Source organism: Lepeophtheirus salmonis, chromosome 1 (assembly GCF_016086655.4).
Source record: "Lepeophtheirus salmonis chromosome 1, UVic_Lsal_1.4, whole genome shotgun sequence".
Classification (NCBI taxonomy): Eukaryota; Metazoa; Arthropoda; class Copepoda; order Siphonostomatoida; family Caligidae; genus Lepeophtheirus; species Lepeophtheirus salmonis.
Genome location: NC_052131.2, coordinates 5495599 through 5521224, shown reverse-complemented (window position 1 = coordinate 5521224; position 25626 = coordinate 5495599). Strand labels below are relative to the sequence as shown.

At 32.3% G+C, this 25626-nt stretch overlaps 2 protein-coding genes across 5 annotated transcripts in view; one reads left to right on the top strand and one right to left on the bottom strand.

The window, feature by feature from the left end:
• The window catches only part of LOC121115018 (uncharacterized), a 47282-nt gene extending 30287 nt beyond the window's left edge, over window positions 1-16995 (top strand). The window contains exons 2-11 of the mRNA XM_040709164.2: window positions 4705-5235; window positions 9268-9525; window positions 10060-10549; window positions 10608-11719; window positions 11783-11905; window positions 11977-12411; window positions 12493-15257; window positions 15319-15651; window positions 15724-16374; window positions 16446-16995. Of these exons, the coding sequence (XP_040565098.1) occupies window positions 4735-5235; window positions 9268-9525; window positions 10060-10549; window positions 10608-11719; window positions 11783-11905; window positions 11977-12411; window positions 12493-15177 (5604 nt within the window). The 5' untranslated portion in view covers window positions 4705-4734 and the 3' untranslated portion in view covers window positions 15178-15257; window positions 15319-15651; window positions 15724-16374; window positions 16446-16995. The remainder of the gene's footprint in view (window positions 1-4704; window positions 5236-9267; window positions 9526-10059; window positions 10550-10607; window positions 11720-11782; window positions 11906-11976; window positions 12412-12492; window positions 15258-15318; window positions 15652-15723; window positions 16375-16445) is intronic.
• Window positions 16913-19804, bottom strand: LOC121115027 (purine nucleoside phosphorylase). 4 transcript variants are annotated; one of them, XM_040709184.2, is made up of 5 exons: window positions 18223-19669; window positions 18102-18135; window positions 17744-18017; window positions 17324-17693; window positions 16913-17256 (listed from the first exon to the last, which is right to left on the bottom strand). In XM_040709184.2, the coding sequence occupies exons 2-5, from the start codon at window positions 18107-18109 to the stop codon at window positions 17024-17026; spliced, it is 885 nt and encodes a 294-aa protein (XP_040565118.1). In that variant the 5' UTR covers window positions 18110-18135; window positions 18223-19669; the 3' UTR covers window positions 16913-17023. The 4 variants fall into 4 exon arrangements, with proteins under 4 accessions (XP_040565118.1, XP_040565128.1, XP_071743564.1 ...); XM_040709194.2 differs by having other exon boundaries at window positions 18077-18135; window positions 18223-19636; XM_071887463.1 differs by having other exon boundaries at window positions 18077-18141; window positions 18223-19612.
• Between the last annotated feature and the right edge of the window lie 5822 nt (window positions 19805-25626).

Here is a 25626-nt window from a genome sequence, read left to right as displayed (position 1 = left end):
ACTGTTCACAAAAAATAGAGAGAATGGAGAAAAATTTCAAATATTAAAATTTTATGGAGAAAAATATCCAATATTAAATATTTCAAAAAACCCCAGATTATCGCAAAAAAATTTCAAAAATTTACTATTTTATACAAAAAAAAAATTAGATACAAATTATTTTTAAGAAAATTTCAAATATTCTTAGTTATTTATAAAAAATTAAATTTTTTGGAAATAAAAAAATTTAAAAATCGAAATAAATTTCAAATATTATTTTTTTTTTAATTTCAAATATTAAATTTTCTGCCAAAAAAAAAAATTCCTTATTTTTTGGGAGGGAAGGGCTATTTCTTTCATAACCTATAAATGTAATATTTAATTAAATACCACTAATAAATAATAAGATATCAGAATCGCAAATTAAACATTATTTTCCCAACTCCGATTAATCTTCCCATCACTAGTTGTAGCCTACTAACTTAAACCAAAACAAAAAGGTTTGCAAATATTCCAAATTTCCCTAAATTTTCAATACAGGAAGGTATGTTCCAGGAACCATTAATGAAATTCCTTAACTTTAGACGACCTTGTTCACAAAAGGCAATACTTAAATCTTTAACCTTAATGTACATGGTCAATCCTACCTTCAAAAAAGTATATTTATTTAATTAGTTGCTTTTTCCTTTTATGGAATGGATGATGTCAAATAGTTTTATTAAAAGTATTTATATATAACCTCCTTTGTACTTTGTCACTAAAATGTTAATTTATTCTCCTGAAATTATGAGGATATTACTTTTCCATTGCTATTACCATGGCGTTACCTCAAATAAATCTTATTTTCCTCTCATCAATGTTGTTGACAATGATGATTACTTGAAATTGAATTAGATCTTGTTAGCATGTTGTGAACAATTTTTGACAAATATTAAATAATAATTCCGGAGTTGGGCAGATTCAGCAAACTGATTTGATTAATTTTTCTCTTTCTCTCGAAGGAACGGGTGGGATATACCATCAAGGAAATAATGTAACTAAGGACAGATTGTATTCATTCGTTCTGTTTCCTTTTGGAGGAAATGTCGTGATATATATAATGGATGGAAGTAACAAATGGGAAATGTCTATCTAATTGCGTCATGTATTTACAAAGTTTACCATCTTTAATTTACAATTTTGTTGAATTGTTCATTTTATTTTTTTGGGGAGGGGGGAGCGTATGCAAACTCAAATCATTTTCTTTTATATCCATTCCAGGAGTGATTAATCATTTTTTCTATGTGGATAATATGTATACAATATAAATCTATTCCAGTCTTTTTTTGTATGTGTGTGTACGTACCTGCTGTTGATACGATTCCTATAAGTAAATAACTAGAAATATTTGCATGGTATATATATTTTTACTATATTAGAGGCTATTCAGATAGTGAAACATCAAGACTACATTTCTACTCAAATGTGTTCAGCCGTTAAGCAGGAAAATACATCTCTTTTTTGTCAGCTATTGATATTTCTATGTACTCTTCCCAACAGATGAACAATTTTAATGCAGTGTTTTATCTCTTTGACATGATTGGATATACAACAGATATGAATGCATTTTGACGATATTAGCTAATTAGACATAAACTACATAATTTAGGAAATTTCACATCTTTTATTCCAGAATAGGTTGATAGATATTTAAAATAAATATACTTTTGTGTTTTTCATCTTTGATACAAGTAGATTAACTGTCAGGAGAGGCGAAAATTGCCTCTCTTTCATCACTTAGGAAAAAGGTTACATTTCATTTGTAGTTAGGACATTAAGAAACATTCTACGTAACATTTAGACTATTTACTAAATTTAATAGTAGGCTTGGGAATATTAATTACTTAATTATTTAAAATTGAAGAACAACAGATAAAAAAAATAATAATAGGTGGGTTACCATGTCTGTCGTGTGTAAATAGGTATTCGACTATACCGAAATGACAAAAGTTGGGAAGTTGGTAGCACCGGATATTTTTTATTTAGTATTTTATTCCTCTAAACAAGAAAATAACCATCAAACATAGAAAAAAAAATGGTCCATCGTGAACGCATTTTGATTTGAAAATCTGTAAAATGTCGAAAAAAAGGAAATTTTGATGTTGTTTCCTTAAAATTATCGATTTGAATCCAGTCACAGGATTTTTATTTTTTTTAATGATGGATTAACCATATAATATCAAAAATAAGAGACACAAGAGATGAAATTTATTTGGGAGATATAAGTGTTCCCCGAACCTCGATCAGGATGTTACTTCAAATATTAATATCAAGGATTTAAACAACGTCACTGAGCCTTTCATCACGTTTTTAAAAAAATATTCATAATGAATGAAAAATATTAAACTGATAGAATATAGAAATAAAATTTGCTTAATTAAAGACAAATCAACCTGGGAAATTAAGGAACAATGAATAAACTTTCGTATTTTTAAGAGTTAAATAAACTGCTTTCGTAGTCCAAAATTATAAATATTAAATTTTTTTGTGAAAAGGAAATTTTTTTTTACTTTTAGGGCAGGCTACAGTACTTCCTGCCTAGCCCCTACGGACACCCCAGAGTATAAATAAAGATAGACAATACTTTGATGTTTATCCACAACTCTACTGTGAGTCTAACACTTTTATTTTTAACTCCCCAACCAATCATCCGTGTTACTCTACATTGACTCAAGTACCTTATGCTTTGATGTTCTTGCCTCAAGAATAATGATAACTACTTTGCATTATATTAACGTAATTATAAAAATTCTAATAAGAGGAGACATGAAGCTGAAAAATCCACAGATGATAAAAAAATACTGACTATATTTTTGTGTTTGTGAAGTGATTATTAATTAATGTTATTGTGATAACATTGTGCCATGACTCATACCCCATGAGGAAGATATACAACTATTTTTGTTATTGCTATATATTTAATGTATATGGCAAGGTTGCGTGAATACATCATTTCCTTATGGGAGGTTTGCTTCTTTTTATTCTTTTATTGCGTAGTGTTGTAAATTATGAATTATTTTAAATATTTTCAGCGACCCATCCTATAAACAAAAAATAATAACTGAGTCCTAATATTTGTTCTCTCACATGTACACACATATATTATGGATTAATGTTTGAGAGCATGATTTGCTTTATTATACTTGTAGGCTTGAAGACATATATATTTATACAGAGGATTTACACACTCGTATAAAACTATCGCACATATTAAAAGTTCTCCTCAATAAACAGATGATATAAAAACATTATAAATACAAACATATATGTATTACATAGAATCTAAAAATAAGCACTTCATAAATAAATGAACATATGGAAATATTTAAGAATGATCAAACAAAATCAATGTATTATCCGTTTTTTTAAAAATGGGGAAAATTTACTAGCCCTAAGAGTTATCCTTTTTTTTTCTGAATAACGGTAGATTTTTAAATTTGTTTCCAAAAAAATTAATATAATCATTTTTTTTTTCATAAAAAATTAATTTTCTTCTGAATAACTAAAGATTTTTGAAACATTTTTCTAATTTTTTTAAGCAACGGATATATTTTTAAAAAAATTCCAAAAACCAAACATCCCCCAAATATAATCCAACCCGCCCCTGCTTTGTAGGTAACATAATCCTACTTTTTTCTTTAAATATCATTCAGGGAGTTGTATTATTTTGCTACAAGACGGCGCCACTTTGCTTAGATACTAATACAAGTTAACGGGTTCAAAATTGAATTGCATGCTATGACCAAATACTAGAATTTACCTGGGGTGAAACGTTAGTTGAGATGGAAAACTGTCAGATTTTTGTAATGACACCATTTTTTGCCTCTGGGGTCTGATTCCGATGAATAAGACTCAAAAGGTTTTTACGTTATTTTTTTCAGCCACAAGTCTATCCCAAGTTATGTGACACCATTTAAAAGATATATTAAAGTTCATTGAAATGAACCTCGGATTTTCTAGAAACTGACAAATTTTGTAAACTCTCTCTATATTACAACATAATCAAAACAAATTCTTTAATTGAAATTTGCACTATTATATACTTAAGATCTATTCATTTACCATAAATGATATAACCTCTCCTCACCTTGATTGACTCGCGTAAACTTCCCTCCAAAAATAAACAAAAGAAAAAGACTTAAAATCAGTTGTTAGTTATTAGTGGTGAAACTTGGTCTTTATTAATTTTTTTTAGCCTGATTTTCACCGATATTTTGACCAAGACCACGGTCTTGCACCGTCGATTTAATCGTTTTCAAGTATTATAAAGAGTGAGGTAGCGTTCCGATACAAGTAACAGTGTTACCTTAACAATCTATGGTGTATGAACCAAGGAATGAGTATCGTTTAGCTCCCGTTATTCTATTAATAGAAGGTCATTGCAGGACGGCACGCCTTGTCTACTATGTTTTGTCATGAAATAAGGTATTGTTATTCCGTCATGACTCATAATACAAATCATTTTTGTAGGATCCTTGAATAGATAAATGATTATACCTATATCCCAAATATCTACTTTGATTGATTTATGATGATATGAATGTTGTATATATCTATAATTGCTAATAATTGATAGTGAATATGCTATATAAGTTGCAATCCTTACGTGACTAGGAGAGATTTAATTTGATTTACTTATCAAGCTACCTCATTCCATAGTATATTCTGTATTATGTTTTTTTCTAGGACGTTAATTAATTCAAGCCCCCGAGTTCAATGTCTCCAGCAATTGAGTCAACTCCATCGAGTGGACGTCGGGTTAACAAGAAACGCACTTATTCAAGCACATCCTATGACTCTACCTTATTAACTCCTGTCGCAGACAATAGTAGAAATGAGCCATCCCCTCTCAGTACTGTTGTTATCAAGAGCAAAAACACAAAGATCATCGTTTCCCTCCTAGAAGTTGTCAATCAGCGATGTCTCCAAGTTCAGGAAATCCAACCTCCCATTGCCTACATTGGAAAGAGTTTTGAAGAGGCCCTTAAGCTTAGAGATATCCATGAAGCCGTTCTTAAGAATGTTGAGTCGAAGCAGAGCCCTGTTAGGGAGCTTCTCAGGCAAGCTGATGAAGGGAATTCTGGACAAAATCATCTTGCAAGTACAAGCAATGAGGATATGGCCGTCCTTGGTGCAACTTGGGATGATCTGAAAATGCTTCTACATAAGAGGAAAGTTATTTTGGAAAAGAACACAAACTTTCAAGCACATTATTTGGTAAGTAAGGCTTCATACAAACATAAACATACAATAAATTTAAAGTATTGACAAGTGAGATGATGAGTTTTCTGAGAAACTAACTAATTATAAAATAATCAGTAGTGCTGAACCGGTACAAAGAATGATTTCAAATAAATCATTAGATCCTCCCCATCCATTCTTTTATCAGTCCAATCTTTTTACCATTCACGATTCTGAGGAACAATACCTCGGTACGTCAATTCTAGGGTCCTACCTATCTTTTAGCCATTTTTTCATTCATAGCTAAAATTAAATCATATAAATTCGAAGAAAATAATGAATGTTATCTAGAACAGATAATAATACGTTCTAGCCTACACCTCTTATATTAAGCTTCACTATCTTGTACCTTTGAAACTTACACAACGTAAAAGGGGTAGTTAGTAACTACGTCATTTCAGCTGTTGAAGTTACCATAAAAGACAATAAGGACTGGTCCTAGAACTGAGTAATTGAGTTAATAAATTTCCACACATTTTCATTAATGTTGGGATATTAGTATTAAAAACGCGCCATGCAGATTCTTGCAAATTTATACATATAATGTATGTATATAATTGGCTTTATGTTCGACATATCCATAATTACTATTACATACCATTGATTGGTAAATTAGAGCAAATGATAAAATTTGCATTAAAATAGTTGTACAAATCACGATTATTTATTATGTAAGATATCAATTTATCAGAAATCCATGTCAATCATTACTTTCAATATTTAGCGATACCCATACAAGGGTTCACAAATTCCCTAGCCCGACATGTTAAGACTATTTATTTTTTAACTCGGATTAAAAAAATATTTAAGCCCCTTTCCCATTCGCTAAATAAAAATATACCCGATATCTTGGATTGGTAAGGATGGGAGTGTCCTTCAGTGTGTTACATGCACAACCAGGCACCTGTTCCTCACTCACTCTTTTGCCCTGAGACATTTTTTTTTATGTTTAACTGAAAGGCATAATATATACAAAACAGGAAAAATAGTAAGCGGAGGAGATGAAACTGTGCTTCAAGAGAAAGGGGCTGAACATGATCCGACTTTTCATCAAAAACAATGGTATAATTTGCCCGAAAAAATAATTTTGTGGTTCTTGTTCTGGCTTGATAAAAGCTACAAAAATTTTAATTAATAGGTCTTTTCAATTGCATTAAAACCTTAAAAACAAAAATAGTGATCATTTCTTTTCATTTTGGTCTACCAATGCATGAAAAGTACATGCCTGTAAAGAGATTTCGAGATTTTACAGGCCTTGTCATACGTACAAGTTAAAGAATATCCAAAATGAAACTAATTATCACAAATCTTTCATAATGTTTTTATAATAATGATGATAAATGACTTGATTACATTATTGGCACGAATGGATTTCTAGATATGGGGAGGGGCACACGAAATAGTTTGTGATATTTTTTATTTATTATTGGATGAATTGATCTTAGTTTAGAATGTTAAATTTATTGACTCTTTACCCCTTTCCTTCTCTAAAAAGAGGGAGAAAAAAGAGCAAAAATTAGTTAGTTGAAGAGATGGATTGTTTTATTCTCCTCTCTTTATCTAGGGAAAGAATAATCATGTTATATTAAGCCTTATTTAAGGCCAAACACTAAGCATCCAGACCCTTTCCACGTTTCAGTCCTTCAAAATGGTACAATCAATCTTTTGTGACGTCATTCAGTGTGTATTTTCCTTTACTGCTAATAATAATTACTATTTAGCTTTATTTAATAGATTGATTAATAAAATGTACCTGTATAATGCATTATAATAAAAGCAACAATATTTTATGAAAGATATATGGAATATTCTTAATATTTATAATATTAATACGCTCAATATATCGAAATATTACAAACAATTTAAGGTTTGGACTGGACTAGACCAAAGATCGTTTTTTTTTTGTCTTTTTTTTGCTGATCTAGTCCTCCCCCCCACGCCCCAATGGAAAGAGGGACTGTAAAAGAGGGCAATAGATCGATGATTAACGAGTTCAGTCGTAGCACTGTTCACAAATTGTTTAATTATTCTTTGTGTAATTAATGTAAGGAGCTGTTAGGTGCTCAAAAAGAGCTAATTTGAGTGCAACGAATCAGCATTCAGAACACTATTCAATAGTAAAAGTAGTAGATATCAACAAACATATATCTTTGCTATAAGGGTATCTCCAGAGAGGGAACTATAGAGAGGCAAACCTCCTTTCCCTTACAAAAAGTAATATTATTTAAACAGGTTTTTTGTCAAGAAAGTTATAAATAATACATTGTGGACTAAGAATCTTTGCTTGATTTCCCCCTATTCCAATAAAAAACTAAGTAAATATCCTTGTTGTATTAGAGGAATAACGCATTGAGGGAAAAAAATCCTAAAATTAATAGGTTGGAGAAAAAGTAATGTCCAACTTTTTTTAAATAAGTATATCTTGTTCATTATTGGTCATATTGTATCATACACTAAAGTGTTGTAAAGGTGTGACTGTATACTATAAACGCTTTTGTAACAGTTCACTATTGAATTATCGTGCGTCGAGTATAGAGATCTTAAAGGAAGACATTTGCAATATTTAAAATTTTTACTACCTGCAAGGCAAAAACGCTTGGAAGGTGACCAAATTTTTTGGTCACCTTCCAAGCTGTCTATGGCCAAAGTACTTGGGGCACAAATTTGGCCTCAGTAGAGCCCTAAGAAAATTGGTTTTCTGAGTTGTTTACCATTAATAGGGACAAGGGGTTCTACGAAAAGGCATTATGAAGTTGTATTCTCGTTGACAACGTGTCATCAAACAGAAAGGGAATTACTTGGCTTAAATTGGATGAATCTAACAATTCTTATTAAGCATGGAAATAAAGCAAAATATACAAAATTACTTTTCCCTAACCTATAATATTGCCAACTCATGCTACTTAATAATTTTTAAAGGAACAAAGATATTAATTATAAAGTACCTTTACATACATAAATTATTAGACAAATTACCGTTCCAAATACATTTTTATGCCCTTTTAAGCCATTACAATACTACATTTCAATGCAGTTAGTTGTAGGGGATTCTCTCCCGGGATCCCCCGTTTTCCTGGGATTTTCTATTTATGTTAAGTTCAGGGATATACTTTTTTTATTCTAGGAAATCCTTCATTTAAAATGTTTTATTTGATTATTTATCATTCATAAAATTAATAGTTGAATATATAAATAACTAGAATGCGTACTCAGTTGAGCATAAACCTCCAACTCTTTCCAAGTTTTTGTCTCTTATTTACTAATGCTGGTCGCTTTAGTTCGATTGTCAGTATAAGGAAGAATGGAGCAGGAAATAAAACCGTTCGAACCACTGTTGTGTAACACGAACAGAAAGAGTATCGGCCGTGTATACATCGCAAATTTTCTTGGTCGCTTTCGATGCGTTTTTTTCCTTTCAGCTAGTGCAAATATAATATATGGCGAATTTCTTCATTTGAGACATCCTTAATCCAAGCACGATAATTAACGACTCAACCGGCCAAGCGTTTTCAGTATATACTCAAACCTTTATAACGCCTGTTCTTATGCTCCTCTTTGTCCAATTATTAACAATATATACTTAGTTAAAATACGAAATTACTTTTTCCACAACCTGTTTATGGATAAGAGTAGTTTAAAATGTATGATTTAATCTTGAATTATAATCCGGGATCCTGCTCAACAGCCCTTTCCCGGTAAATAAGGAACCTTATTTTTATAATTATATTTTGTCAAATAATGACTCTGCATATTGTGCGGGGATGACGTTGCCAAAAATAATTTGTGCCTAAGTATTATATTTGTTCAATGATGCGGTGACAAGAGTCAAGAAATAAATAGAGATATTCACATGGCACATAATTATGACGATTTATATGTGCAAGCCTTTCATCAAGAAATTGTAGGCTAAAAAAATAAAAATAATAATTTTGTTGAAATATTGACTTGTATTTTTTGATCTAAATTTAAACAATTTATTCCTCTATATGACGATTCTGTCTCTTCTAGGATTTCCAGCATCGTGCAGATGAGCTCATTGCTCTTTGTAAGAGCAAAGACAAGCGACATCGTAAGTCTACAGCTAAATTAAATGAAGTAATTTTGGAATTAGCCTCTGCTAAAAAATCTATGTTGGAAACCTGTGTTTGTGCACTACAAGATGGTGAACTACTCTCGGAAGAGCTCTTAGCACTTTGGAATAAAAAGCTTCTACCTAATTCCACCCCAAATAAATTCAAAGAAACAACAAGTATATCAATTGAGCAGGTAAGTAGGTTTTGAGATTAACATAAAACATAAAAGTTCCGTACATTTTTCATTTTAATTATTTAATCGAGCATGAACTATACAAGTGACATGAAGTAACACAACAGATTGTCCAAGTTTTAATTTCATAGTCTGATAATAATTTATTTGATTATAACATCATATTTTTTCATTAACAACCTTAAATCAATGCTAATTTTTAATTTTGATTGATATTAAGATTATTTATTTGTCATGTATCTAGAAGTGATGGACCTTTTATTTTATAAAACCCAACAGAATAATCCTTATCAATTTTTTAATTTCTATCAAAAAAGTCAAAAACTACATTATTCCTAGTTATATTGAACATCTTATATAATTTTAATCCTTACTTTATACATATTAAAAACCAGTTGAACTATGAAATTCTTCATTTAAAATGCTTAATCCCATTATTTAGCTAGAACTAGTTACAATTTGTACAATGTCCAAGCCATAATTAAGTTATTTACCCAATTATATTTATTTATGTAAATATAATCTTATTGAAAGGTGGATGATTTGTTAGAAGTACTCCATGGTAAAAGAATAGAGGCAACAAAGCTTTATGAAGAGCGTTTGGGATCTCTTAAAATCAATACAGACTACATTGATTTAGCTACAGAGATAACCGAATTAGAAAAGGCTTTGGATACTCGTATTAAGACTGTTGACAGCATGGAAATTGGCAAGAATTTAAAAGAGTCTCGCCATATGTTGGAAGAGTTGGAATCTCTTAAGAAGGAGCATGATTCTCTCATCGTAGATCGCATTAAGACAGTAACTAACGAGTCCAATCGATTTGCTGACTTAGATAAGGATGATCTTAATCAAAAGACATCAGTCCGAGCTTATAATTTATTGGAGAGATCTACAGAGTATCAGCAACTCATTGACGCTAGAAAATATACTTTGTCCAAAGGAGCAGACTACTACGCCACAGTGGAGAACACAAAAGGTATAATGAGTGGATTGATAAAGAATAATCAAAATCAGGGTGAAGGTAATTAGAAAGCATAATTATTGATGTAGATGATTAATTAATAAAGTTTTATCCATAGATGTAAATGATGGACATACGGATCATGAAAAGGTTTTAGATTCTCTCAGTACTCATGTTCAAAATGTACGTCGTCTCTCACAGCCCTTAATTACCTCTATTAGACAAGATATATACACAATCCCAGCCAAGAAAGACAATGATGAAAAGGAAATTCTACGATCTCTTAAAGAACTAGAGAGTAATTACAGAGACGTACTGTCTGGCTATCGTGACTCTATCAAGAAAAAAGATACAATTCTCAGAGATCGATTTCGACTTCGAAATGAAATCACGGAATTCCTTCAAGCTAATTCAACAATTGGAAATACATTCAATTCTGCCAAAGAATTTTCGGATCGAACACTCCTGTTTTGTGATGAAGTTCGACCCCAATTAGAAGATAAGTCCAAAAAGCAAGTAAGTGGAGGAGGAGTTGTGGCATTAGTTTCTGGGACAAAAGAAGAACAGGATTTTATCAAAGATTTAAGGGTTCGTTTGGATCAACGCCGAGGATTGGCTGATAAATACCTATTATTTTTTACAAGGCTACATAACTTTGAAAATACAATGAATAACAATGTGGCTAGTTCAGAAAAGATCAAACGTGCTTATTTAACCCTTGTTGAGGCAGAAAGAATCAATTTAAAGCCAGAGCTAATTATTGGCAAAGAAAATGCTTTTCTAAAGAGCAATATGAAGAAAAATATTTTCGCAGTTATGGAAAATTATAGAGGCCGGAGACGACGTAAGAGTATTCGAGTGGATGTTGAGGAGAGAGAAGAGTATCGAATTCGCTATTCATTGTCCCCAACATCTTCTGAAGCGACCACAATGACACGAGTAACGAGGAAGTATGTGAGTAATCTAAAGGAAACGATCGAAGAATTAAAGAAATATGAAGATGACATATCACCACCCTTTATTGAAGGAAAAAGGCCCGATGAAATCTTAGCCAGACTCCGTGAAAAGTTGGAGCGACTAGACAATATGCAGGCCCCTAAATTCAATGAATTGAAAGAAGAAATACAGGATTTTATTTCCCAGGTCTCTCTGTCTGAGGAAAATAAAAGTAAACTTACGGAGGTTGAGAAGAAAATGGTTGAAATTGAGGATAATTATTCACTATTAGCTGTAATACGTATTATAAATGTAATAATAATAGGGATTATTTTACTTATCATTTTTTTTGTATAGGAGAAGACGGTACACTCAAAAACAATTGTAAATCTTTTAGTTGTATTTTTCAAAAACTTTACTGAACTTTCGCAAAATGTTCATAAAGCATATAATCCGTCTGTAAAAGGCTCAAGAGATCTAGTAAGTTACACAAACAAATAATGGCATGATGTTTTCAGATCCTAAAATATAATTATAATTTATATTTACAGACGGAAGAAGAAGAAATTAGATTATCAGAAAGTGTTCAATCTGTTAAATCCTTCCGAGATGATATTTTAAAGAAGATAACTCAACGCAACGATCCAGAATATGAACGAGATCGTCGGGTTCTCAAAACACTTTTTAATAATTTGGAACGAGAATTAATTGAATTCCGTAAAATAAGATCCAGGCGTATGGAGACTGTACTCCATGAAGAAAGAGAAACTCGAATCAAGGACTTAAGACAAAGAATGAGAGAAACAGATGTTCGTGTAAAAGAAGCTTCCAAAACGTTGACATCCTCACGAAAAAGCATGTCTCGTGACTTGGATCTACCTGTACTCTACACATTTGAGAACTTTGCTGATGGAAGTTTTTCCACGACTTTTAGAGATTTGGAAAGAAGAATGAGAGAGATTTTAAAGGAGGATGAAGAATTACGTGTAAGCTGTAACATTATGAATTTATTTGATAAATTAATTAGCTATGAATGATGATCTTGGTATTATATATTTCTATTTCAGACTCAAGTACCAGAAGAATATGTAAAATCTGATTTAGCTCTCCTAAGAGATCAATTAATTAAACATTGGAATGAGTTAAGATTGTTCTATGAAAAATCACGAGATCAAATTCAATCGGCTAAGAATTACTATGCACTCACGGAAAGAATTGAAAGATTTATTTCTGTATCAGAAGATAAAATAAAGTTCTGGAAAAGCCGTCCTCCTACGCGAGAATGTTCAACTGAAATTCGTGACTATTATCAAAAATGTCGCAAAGAAGTTGTAAATGATCTTTTGGTCCGACTTATAGCTGAAGCTGGCCTTCTTTTTGGGCCTGAAGGTGCTGTTGATAGAACTGTATCCGTTCAGCAAAGACTCAACAAAGTTATTGATGACTTAAAGGAGTTATCTGAGGGACCGTTGGAAAGGAATCCACCAGAAATTGAATTCCCATTATCGGATGCAATTGAAGGAGAAGATATGTCATATCTCCTTAAAGCAAAGATTCATCGAAAACCTGATGAAGGTTATGAAGTCCAATGGTTCAAAGATGGTTCAGCTGTTTCACCACCAAGTGTAGTCAGAAAATCAGAAAATGGATGGCTGACACGTAAACTTACTTCTCCAAATTCAAATCCCTCTGAATGGAAAGTTAGAGTTATGAGTAAAAACTCTGGGCTATCAACTGAATCTTCTTGTAAAATAGGCCCCCAATCTGCCCCATTTTGGGCAAGTAAGCCTCCTCAATTCTTAGAAGTAAATGAAAGGGATGATCCTAATGCACCAAAAAGTAAAAAGGCTATCAAGGTGGAATGTGAAGTTGGAGGAACGCCGAAGCCTAATGTTGAGTGGTTCATGGATGGAATCCCTGCTGATAAAAGAAAAGTTCTTATTTTAGAGGAAGAACAAATTGGAGGCAAATATATAAAACATACTTTGACCCTTCCAAGGAACGATCAATTTGCTTTGACCAAGAATATTGAGATGAAAGCTAAAAATACGTATGGGCAAATTTCCCACGTCACTTCCATTGTACGAATTGTTTCAGCTCCCAAGTTTACACTCCCTCTAATTGATTTAGAGTTAGAAAAAGAACCCCAGGTTCTTGAATTAAAATGCAGGGTAATTGGTATTCCTCGTCCAGATTTGTATTGGTTCAAAGATGGAAGATCTGTCAACTATGATAATGCAAATGTCACTTCCTTTTATGATGGAAACGAAGCTATTTTCATGGTAGATCCTTTTATGGAAGGAAAGTACGCAGTAAAGGCAGTCAACACGGCTGGAGAAGCCTCATCATCTGCCAAAGTATCCATTGAACATCCCTTAAAAAAACCCACAATTACTACTCATTTAAAGGATCAAACGATTCCAAAAGGATGTCACATGGCTGATTTAGAAATTGATGTGGAAGGTCATCCAAAGCCTGACCTGACTTGGTACAAAAACGGTATTCCCTTTAATTCTAAAAATTTCTGTGAAGAGATTTTGGACAAGGATAACCATGTTCATAGGAAGATAACTTTAAAAAATCTGACAAGAGGTGAAAACACACAAATAAAGGTGAAGGCATTAAATGAAGTTGGCGAATGTGAGAGCTTTTGTTCCCTCTTTTCACCAAAGGAGGAAGTAGTTCCAAAAATTGTGGTGGAAGAGTTAGAAAACCCAAAGCTGAAATCTGAAAGCTTTCTGCATATAGTAACTCCTCCTTCCAAACCTCCAATCCTTGAGAAGCCAAAAGAATATAAAACTTATGATTATGGTAGTAGACTGTCAAAGATATTAACATCCCATGCTGAAGAGAAGAAGGCACTCGAAGAAAATAGTACCTTGCCTTCAACTTTTATAACTAAGGTTATAAAATCTGAGACCCAGAGAACTAGTAGTCGCAGCAGTGATTTGAAACCTATTATAAGTAGGACTGAAGTTTTGAACACCTCTGCAGAGAAGAAATTTGAGCCTCCCCCATCTCCCAAGTTTGAACGGTTCCAATCCTACTCCAAATTGCACGATAGGTCCTCCTTGATTCCGTCCCCTTCTCCAACAATAGCCCCAACACCTACTACAATTCCTACCCTCGAAAAACCAGAGAAGATGAAAGAGAATGTCCTTACTTCCACATGTTCTCAAACAGGTATTTTTAAAACAATTACACAAACCGAGCAAGAACTGAACAAGAAGAGGGAAAGTTCCACTCTTCAAAAGATGGCCACGACGACGACTGCGACTAATCTTCTTCCCAAATCATCTTCGGAAGTCAAGGCGGCCATGTCTTCAACTTCAACCCAGAGAGCATCCCTTATACCTAGATTGGAGCCTATAAAAAAACCAGAAATCCCAAAGAAGCCCACCAATCTATCTTCTATAATGAGTAGTTCAAACTTTGGAAGCAGTAGGAGTGTGGATGAACAAAAAGTACAACGACGACGACAAATACAACCTCTCAACAAAGGAATTTTACATCCACTCGAAGCAGTTCCTTCGTATCTGATTCTAACAGAAAGAATCAATCAAGTAGTAGCAAGTCTTCCTTCTGGACTCCGCCTACCTCACCATATTCATCAAAACGATCCACTGAGCTATCAAATTTTAATCAGTATAAGCCTCCAAGATTCGTGGTTCCTCTTGATGAAACAAATACCTTTGAGGGGAAACCTGTGGAATTTAGAGCAACCGTCTCCGGAGTTCCAGCCCCTGAAATAATATGGCGTCTTAACGATTTGGCCTTGGATAAAACATCATACACCGTTCATGGTTGTGACACTGTATTGACGTTGAACAATGTAAGTAACACAAAAATTGCATCGATATACGTAACATACTATTATCTTCTTTTTCTATCAGTTAAGTCCCAAAGATAGTGGACGGGTCAGCTGTGTGGCTGTGAATCCACGAGGTACAGCCGTTAGTACTGCCAATTTAATTGTTGAAATAGCTCCTCCTGAGTTAATTCAAGGACTAGATGGTTTTAAAGAGATTGAAACCGGTACTCGATTGACTCTTGAAGTGGTTCTTGGTAGAGTAGAAGGGGATGAAGAATCCGATGGAACTAAGCTAAAGTTCTATGACGTTGTTTGGACTAAAAATGGGGAACAGATTCCTTCACCAAAGGAAGAGGCACGAATGAAATCATATCGGAAGGGAAATGTGTTGACTTTGATTATCTTTAGAGTGAAGGTAACATAAATATAAATACAATATATATTTTCTTTTTTCGTAAATTTATGATATAAAATTATTAATATTAAGGAGTGTGACTCTGGAAACTACGAAGTCACAATCAAAAAACCTTCCACATCCTTAAGTAGTAGTTGTAATGTCAAGGTAGTTCCAGAGGGGCATCTCTCACGAGAATCAACTCCCTCAACATCAATTTACACGAGTACTAAAGCCTCCACAACTGCCTCGAAAGACTTATCTCTCAAAGGCTTCCGTAAAATATCAATGCCACAAACATTTAAAATAAAATCTCCTGATCAATTCCGACCTTCTTTATCTGTTCTTGGAGGTGGGGGAGGAGCAGAAAGAGGATCCAACTCCTCTTGGGAAACCCGTGGAGAGATCCATCGCCATGAGGAACATCAGGATTCAAGCAAGTCTCCTATTCCATCGAGTGGCTCACTCCAGTCACATACTCTCCAAACTTCTTCGAATACGAGCAACATCAACAGCACAACATGGACATCATCCAATCGTGGAATCTTAAGTGGTTCATCTAGAACATCTAGCCGACATGTGTCCACCGAGGACGAAGGAAACCAAGTTATTGATGAAGAGGAAGAAGAGGATCGTATTATGTATCCTTCTTCTATTCAGGCTATTTTGAAAAAGAATGAGTTCAAAGACATTGGAAGCGCTGCAAATGAATTGAAGAAAAACTTTCTTTCCTCCCTCTACTCGGTAAGATAATGATAATTTCTGATATTTATAAGGAACCTTTTTATCTCCATTCATTCCGAATTCAATTTTAGAATGCTGATAATAATTCAACTACTTCCTCAACGACGATCAATTATACAATTTCTAAATCCCGGGAAGTTGAGGACATTGTTACAAGCGCTCAGATTTTTAGAGAGTCCCCTGCTTACGTACCCCCCGCTTGGACGACTGGAATGACCTCCAAAACTGTCACTAACAACTCCAACAATAACACTGCTCCTATTAACATACAATCTCTCGCTGCTACCCTAGCCAATTCAAGAACTGCTTACTCGGCTCCAAACTCGCGAGGAAGAACCCCGGAGCCAAGAAAATGGGAATCTCCTAAATATGAATCTTTTAGATCTGGTTTCCATAGGAAATATTAACAGAAATTTAAATTCATGTAAACAAAAATTATTTATCCTTTATTTTACAAATTATGTTGTGCCATTTATACGCTTTATCTGCTTATTTAGAAATTTTATAGATGTCTCTACTATTCTTAGATGACCCATCATTTTCCTTATTTTAATTGGTTTCCTTTATTATCTTCATTATAACACAAAGAGTTAATACACATAGCTATCTATCTATAATTAATTAAATACTATATTATTCAATATTATAATCAGCATTGCGCATTTGAATGTACTTTACTCGTACTCTCCATTTCCAACAAAAGCCCTTCAATAAAGGTTCTCAAATTCAAATGACGCATCTGTCCCACTTCCATCACCTCTTGATGAGAAGCACTTTCCTTCGATTCTGGACATGAAACGCAGATATTCGTAATGAGGGACAAGGAAAAAACCCTCATTCCACATTGTCGTGCAACAATGTTTTCATGAACTGTGCTCATTCCTGCATAAAGGAGGGAAAGGGAAGATGGTAAAGAAATATGATGTCAAAGGATTCCGATGATCCTTACCAATGGAATCGGCTCCTAATATTTTCATCGTTCGCACCTCCGCTGGAGTCTCATAGGATGGCCCTCCTGTCATTGCATAGATCCCGGTCTTGACACTTGATTCAATACCAATCCTCTTTGATACAGCTTTGGCTGCCTCAATGTACTCTGAATCATAGCATTGATTCATTGCCACGAACCGACTACCAAATCGGTCGTCATGTTCTCCGGCCAAAGGGTTTTGACCCCCATTAAATCCCAAAAGATTAATATGATCTGTAATTATGAGAAAGTCTCCCACATTGAGTTTGTCATTCGTTGCACCTGATGCATTCGTGGAAATGAGTGTCTCCACTCCACATAAGTACATGACCCTCACTGGCATGGAACACTAACAAGGCAAAATAAGTAGGGATTTATCCATCTTGAAAAAATACCTACAGTTTGAATAGTGTGTCCTTCGTAGAAATGAAAGCGACCCATCATTATCATGACTCGAACCCCTCCCAGGATACCAAAGACCATTTGAGATCGATGACTTCCAACAGTTGTATTTGGAAAATGAGGAATGCTTTCATATTTTATAATGATGGGATCCTTCACTGCCTCTCCAATGCTTCCTAGTCCACTACCACAAATTATTCCATATTTAGGCTTAAAGGGAACATGTTTTAGAATATAGTCGGAAGACTCCTTGACCGATTCATAAGACATCCTAACGGATAATGATTTTTTGTAGATATTATATTATAAAGAGGTATTTCCCTTTTATACTCATATTTCTAGGAAGATACATTACATATACATCCGGCTTGTAAGCAATATAATGCTTACTATTACTCAGAAAGAAAATGAATTGTATTAATTAAATGTAATAAAATTCTGCCAATTGGTGTTAATGTAATGAATTGCATGCTTACAAGTTCCTGAGGAGTATTTTCTAATGCCTTTTTTCACGTAGTTAGATGAAATACAGAGATGTAAGCAGGGTGGTTTTAAGGAGAAGGTGGACAGTGTACGTAATTTTTTTATGGGGTTCGGGAAGGCTTTGTTTTTTGATTTTTTTTTGAAAAAAAAACATCATACAGACCAATCCAAGCAGACGTCCCTGGGCTGGTATTAGAGTCATTTAACATACACTTGATAATTTAAAAAATGGGACCCCGGAAAGAGTAAACACTTCAAAAATTGAGCAATCGTGGTGTGAGAGCCAAATTTGGGTAACTCAAATATTTACTTTACAGAATTAAGCATGGAAACTTCATTTTTCTATTATGACATATGGTGTTTTAAGTTTTTACGATAAAATGGAAAGAATAAATTCACTTTTTTCATTCTTAATTTCCACTTATTGAAATATTAACATTGAATATTAGAATTTCAGAATTACATAAAGGAAATCATACTAATACTTGTAACTTTTCTGTAATGCCAATTCGGCCGTGAATGCTTGAAATGTTTTCTAAAAAAAAGTATTATGACAAAACAAAAAAAAAGTAAAAACGAGGATTCGAAATTATTTTTTTTTTACAAAAAAGATTCGGAATTCTTTTTTTTCTTACAATGGAAGATTCGAAATGTATTGTCTAAAATTTTAAAAATTGGAAAAAAAATAAAAAATAGAAGAGCCCCGCACATTTTTATTTATCCTATTTACTCAGACGGAAAACCGTCCTGGATGTAAACAGTGCTTGAGAAGCATGGATTTGTTATTTTCTAAAAAAATAATATAGAATTGAAATTTCTCTTTGAAAAAAAAAAAAAAAAAAATCAGCCACCTATGGACCATAAAATATATTTTGAAAGGAGGGAACCATAATTTTGGGAGCACCTACTCGTACAATAAAATTAATTTTGCATTTACTAGAAGGTAGTAACGTCATAGGTTTTTTGTAAATGCTAATTTGGTCAAGTATTTTTTTTGTCTTTTGTGATAGCTTTAGATTTTTTTTTCTAGTGTGTAAGTGTAGGGGCGTCTGCAGGCTTATATATATTTTTTTTTTGGGGGAGCTTGTTTTTTGGATTTTTTATTTGAAAAAAACTCAAAAAAATTTTTTTTTTAATTAATTTGAAAAAATACATTTTTAGGAAAAAAAAAAAATTGAAATATTAAACTTGTTGGAAACATTTTTGAAAAATCCGTAGGTATTCTTAAAAAAATTAATTTTTCGCAAATAAAATTTCAAATATTAAATTTTCTAGAAAAAAAACAAAAATTCCTTCATTCGTACTGCCCCCCCCAGCCTACCCCATTTTGTGGGAGCCCCTATGGTTCCGGTGCCACTGCCCAGAGGAGGTGAATAATGACTTAAAGAATAAAAGTGGACACAACACAATTTTGAAAAAATTTGAACTTACACATTATGAGTAAAAGATTCCGAGCCTTGCATCTTATCATTACCAGAGCTTTGAAACACACTAAGCATTTTTCAAGAGTCAAACGAGTTCCTCAATTTTGTGTATTATTATCATTATTTAAAAACATGGGCTTAAATACACCAAATAGTATGTATGTCAAATCATTTTCATATGGACAGTATGAGAGTGTGTGAATTTGTATATTGAAGGAAGAAAATAAAATAATTTTCATATCATGATCTAAAATTCAAATACTATCATCTCATGAATTAAATGCCTTTGATATTATTTATGTATATTATGTACAAGTTGAGAGGTCTGTACAAGATACAACTTGTCGAAGCAAATTGTACATCCTGCAATTTCTTGTCTTAAAATGTATTATTTTGTCATAACATCGGTCATTCTAATTATCAACTATTACCGGGAAATCCATTGACATCTGAACACTACGACATCGGAATTACTCCGACGTGCATCTTTCTTTCTTCTTTGAGTCCAATAACGACTTACATTTACAGGATGGTCCTTTGAAATATGACCACTTACTAATTCAAAAATGTATTAAGGTTGAGGGCTTTAAATTAATTCATATTTCAATATATTAAAGCATAAACAATTAGTTGAACCTGAGCCCTCTAGTTTAAGTACAAGTTGAGAAATGGCACTAGAACCCCAAGCAGTTGGGCGTCTTTAGGACAACCGTCTACGCCGTCCCATGCAATAAATTTATTATGCTTTTGTTTATTATAAATAAGTAAACTTGGGAAAATTATATGTGATAACGACTTTGAATTTAATTATAAATTTAGAAAAATAAGCACTGTCTGAAAGTATTGTTGACGATTTGTCTAATTATAAATATTATGCTTATTGCATTACAAAAATGATCACCTTAAGAATTGCGGATGAATAACTTTGGAAAAGAGAGATAGGAGGGCTATATCTGAGAAAAATTTAAATTGGCTTTAATTTTCCCGATTAATGATACAAAAAATAATTAGAAGCAATTATTAATTCATAGTTTCTTTTTTGAAAGGTTATCGAAAAAAAATGAATTAAATATCCATAATAAATGAAAAATGTCAAACTTATATAAAAATATAAATATGATTAAATAAAAAGGTATCAACTGCATAAATTAAGGAATACTAAATAAAAAGTAGTATTTTTAAGAATTTAATTGACAGTTTTGGTAAAATAGGGTGTCTTATTTGGCCTAAATGAACAAGAAATGAAAAGTATATTTAGTTATAATATACTTCACATTTGGTATCAAAAATAAGATTTGAGTAATAAAAATGAAGAGGGTTTACACGGTCCCAATAGATAATTTCTATTTATTGACGACATGTTTGGAATTAAAATACTCTTACAATGAGGCAAGTTGGAGAAAAGTTGTATAAATATTGTAATAAAATAGATGTTTCATCTATAATACTTAATCAAAAAATCCTGTAAATGGATTGAATTCGATAATTTTAATGAAATAAAATCAAAATTTACTTTTGTTTGACATTTTACAGATTTTCAAATCAAAACACGTCCATGAAAGACCATTTTTTGGATGTTTGATGGATATTTTCTTGTTTAGAGGAATAAAATGCAAAATTAAAAAAACCCAGAGTTACCAAAGTCTCAACTTTTATCATTTTTGTATAGTCTAATATTTATATATATAAATATAATCCTGTGGAATCCCTTGTAGAGTGTACAAAATCCGCATTTTGTTGAGGGATTTATCCAATAGAATGTAAGGAAAAGCATATTTTAATGTAGATAATATCAAATTATGTCTACACAGATGTATTTTCAATTGATAATAATTATTGCTATATTATAAGAATAAACTATTACGGTTGCAAATGTTAATTTTGTATTTCCTTTAATGTAAATGTATGTTGAATTATTGGTTGTTTAAATAGGCATAATATATCCGCACGTACATTGAATAGGCCAAAAATATACATTCATAATTTCCAATTTTTTTTTTGATAGTGGGAAAAGGTGATTCTAAATATATACATAGGGTAAACAAGGGAACCGAAGAAATTCGGCCTATATCTGTCTCGTGGGTAAAATCAATCTTGAATGTCCTTTATAAAAAATTGAATGACAAGGTTTGAACTTTAATGCAGAAATTGAATTTTTGATGCACGATTTCAGACTTAAGACCAAACCTAAATAAAATTGGCCTCGTTTTGAGAATTGAGTCCTTTTTTTCTCTCTTTTTGACGGAAAGTTTGAAAGATACAATAGAAAGTAGATGATCAGTAGTTCAGCCTGCAATTTATAATCCGTTCATAAATAAATAATAGGAAGTGTTATATGTTTCGATGTACAAAAGCATTGAAAAATATTTAATAAGATAACTAGTTTTGTTGTGCTTGGAAGAATTTGTCTACTAAATACAATATAAATAGTAAAATATCTGATATATGTAGCCTTGACGATATATTTAATTTAATTTTAATATACTTTTGTCTACACATTTCCCACAAAATTGTTTTTAAGCGAGATTCCGAGAAATAAATTCTTAAATTACGGGATACCGGGAAATATTGAGATCCCGTTATTTAATAATAAATAATATGGAATTGAAATATTTATTTATAACTTTTTTTTAAGAATGATTAATTTGAAGCTAGTTTTATTAACATTTCCTCATCTCATTTTGTTTAATATCATCCATATCAATATTATTGTGCAGTTTTTTTAGAGCACGCTAGTTCCGGTTTTTAAATCATGCATCCCAATCCGATCCATAACAAAAAACGTAGTACTAAATGATGAAAGAGAACATTTTTGGTTGAGCTGAAAGCTGTATAATTCTAAAATACACAACCCAACTCGGAGTCTTAAAGGAAGAAATCCCCGTTAAGTTACATTTTTACACCCTGAAAGAAAAAAAATGTCAAAAACAATCAAGAAAGTTTGTGATGTATACGGGGCCACTACTTTTTAGTTCGTTTTGCACAACTGTGGTTCGATCTTCTTTTTCCCCGCTCAATGCTGCCCTCTACTATGAACAATTCGACCGTTTGAAGCTGGCAATTGTACAGGAACAGCCAGCATTGATGAATAAGAAACAACAAGACATCACCAAGATAACTCCAGGCCGTGCACATCCTTGATGAAGCGCCAGAAGCTCCAAGTACTCGGATGGGAAGTTTTTATGCATCCACCTTACAGTCCGTACCTGGCACTAAGTGACTAACACCTTTTCTTCCCTGTGGTCAAATGGGGATACAAATTTGACCTTAAAAGAGGCCTGCGAAAGTTGGTCCCAGTTTTTTGCCAAAAGGCAGAAGGGCTTTTACGTGAAGGGCATTATGAAGTTGGATTATCGAACAAAACCGGGCATACTAGGCTTAAATTAGGTGATTTTAACACTATTTTATACAGCATTGAATTACGAAATTTCTTTTTCTCCAACCTGTTACTATCGATGCGTATACCAGATCTTTTGCAAGGCATAAAAACTTTAAACGGAGGTATTTTTCGAAATGTATTTAAAGTTTCATTATACGAATTCTAATATAAATTTAAATGCTGGATTTTCTATTTGGTATATAATCCTGATAAATCCCGGGAATACAGGATCCCGGGATAGAACCCTAGTTATTACTTATGTTAATAGATACAATTATAAGGAGTAAGGAAAAGATAAAAATACTTTTTTACTTATTTAGTTTATTCTTCTTTTGAAAAATCAATCAAGTTTGTATCAAGAAAAAAAGTACCTTTGTATATACCATGAAAGAAATTAAAATTAATGATTCAATCGATTTCCATATGTTGCCCAAAAAAGGAAGGTCTAATGGCGGTAGTAATGTAGATAAGCCGGGTTTTACTAAACCTAAACAAGTCCAAACTTTCATCTTTGTCCAAATAACCACACCCAAGCTTGAAAGACCCAAGACAATAATAACACAAAATGATAAATATTATTATTTAATGCAAAGACGGAAAAGCAATTGTTTCTGCTCCAAAATACTGGAAAGACTTACATTTTTGAAGATCCAAATACTCCTCTAAGTCATTTATTCAATTTATTAATGCGAATTTATGTGGAAAAATTATAGACATTTGATGTTAAATCTTCCTCGTTATGGGAACTTTTATTTAAATCCCTAAGATATTACTATTACCCTGGCTTCGGGAACATTAGAATCAAGATACTTAAAGCGGAACTAGAGAGGATCAAAATACACTATTTATTTGTGTTATGCATTACGTCAATATTAATCTAAAAGACTGGTCAATAAGCCTGGCTATGCCACTGAAAGATGTTTACTAAAAAAATTAAAAATAGATGGGATATGTAATCTCTTTAACGCCCATGCAAAAATGTTTTCTCTCGTATGAGATCTCTGGTAGAATGTCTACATAAAATATTATTAGGATATCGCACTCAACCTTAGGAACGATTTACTGGTCAAATGATGAGCAGTTCGGGGTACAAATTGTGCAAGATGGGATGTCTAACTTTCAAGTGGTAAAAGGCGAGGCAGTTTTTTAATAATACTGAAGCAGAATCCCGCATGTCTGATAAAGACTTCAAAGTGAGAAAGTTAATTTCCGCATCGAAGGATTCACTGATGAAGTAATGAGTTTTTGAAGAGCATTTAGCTATGGGAGAGATCATGGTTATGTACCATGGCCATAACGTCTTGTAGAAATATATAAGAAGTAAAGCTATAAGATTTATGTATACATTTTGTACATTGTGTGGTGTACAGATTATTGCTACAAATTTAAACTTGTTTACAGAAAACACTCATCAGATTAAGCTCGATCGGAATTAAATATTAGATAAAAAGTTGAGCTAAATCTGTTCAAGACAAGAAATATGAGATACTCTTTGTAAAATGGCTGGACAAAACAGGACGATTGGATGCCAAGTAAATAAAATTCTAATGCAATAAGAAATATTAGTATCTTTTGACATGTGTAGTGTATATAGCAAACGTTAATGCTAAATTTATAAAGTAGTTATTTCAAAAGAAAAAGAACTTCCAGAATATAAAGACCGTTTATACTATACAAAAATCAGTTTGAAATTATGAATTTATGCTCCTAAATAGAATATAATCTTGTCCAATGAAACGATGAGAGCAAAAAAATTGCCGAAAGAAGCCATGCAACTTGAGGCCTAAAACACATTTTTCTAAATGCCATGTTATTTTATCTATTCATTGCTTCCCTTCTTACTACGACTATATATGCTAATTGCCATTTATCTGAATCAGATAATTATTTTTGCCTTTAAAAAAAGAAAAATTTGATGACCCAATAAATATATATGCAGCATTCTATTTTTGTAATAAATGATTAATATTTCAGGGGAAGGAAGATTAACCTCAATTTAAAGATGATCCAATATATTTGATTATTGTTTATTAATTAGATGTAAATAATGTAATTGACTCATGTATATTCTTGAACTTTTTCTCCCTCTAAAATATCAATTATTTCTTAGAATTAGTCTAATAATCGACTTAAATTTATTTTTTGTCTTTAAAAAATCACGCAACATTATATTGCTTATTTATTAAATATTCTTTAAAGAAATACAAAGATAAGCTTTAAAAATCTATAAAAATCGAACTCTTTTACAAGGCAAATCCTTTAATATCCTATTATAAGGTTTATTAGAAGTTTGAGTTATAATTTAAGAAAGGATGTGAGCTAAGAGGGAAGCTAAGTTTACCGGTTAACAAAAGAGCACGAGGATTTACACATATGCTCTTTTGTGTTCATTATTTAATATATTTTCTTGTGAAAATTTCTCTCTAAAAGAAAAAAAAAGATCGTCTATCTTTGGTGTAAATAGTTTTTCAAATGCATCATAAAAAAATATAAATGACTTAGACTATAACTACAATATTTCCCACTCACTTATGATATTTTAAATGTAAAAGGTTCTCCTCTTAATAGCAGTAATTCAAAATCATATAACAGGT

Coding starts and splice junctions, on each gene's coding strand:
- LOC121115027 (XM_040709176.2), bottom strand. CDS start 19,728: ATGCTTAGTGTGTTTCAAAGCTCTGGTAATGATAAGATGCAAGGCTCG. Junction 18,018..19,660: donor GAATCTTTTACTCATAATGT/GTAAGTTCAAAT, acceptor ATTATCCGTTAG/GATGTCTTATGAATCGGTCA. Junction 17,694..17,743: donor AAGGACACACTATTCAAACT/GTAGGTATTTTT, acceptor TTGCCTTGTTAG/TGTTCCATGCCAGTGAGGGT.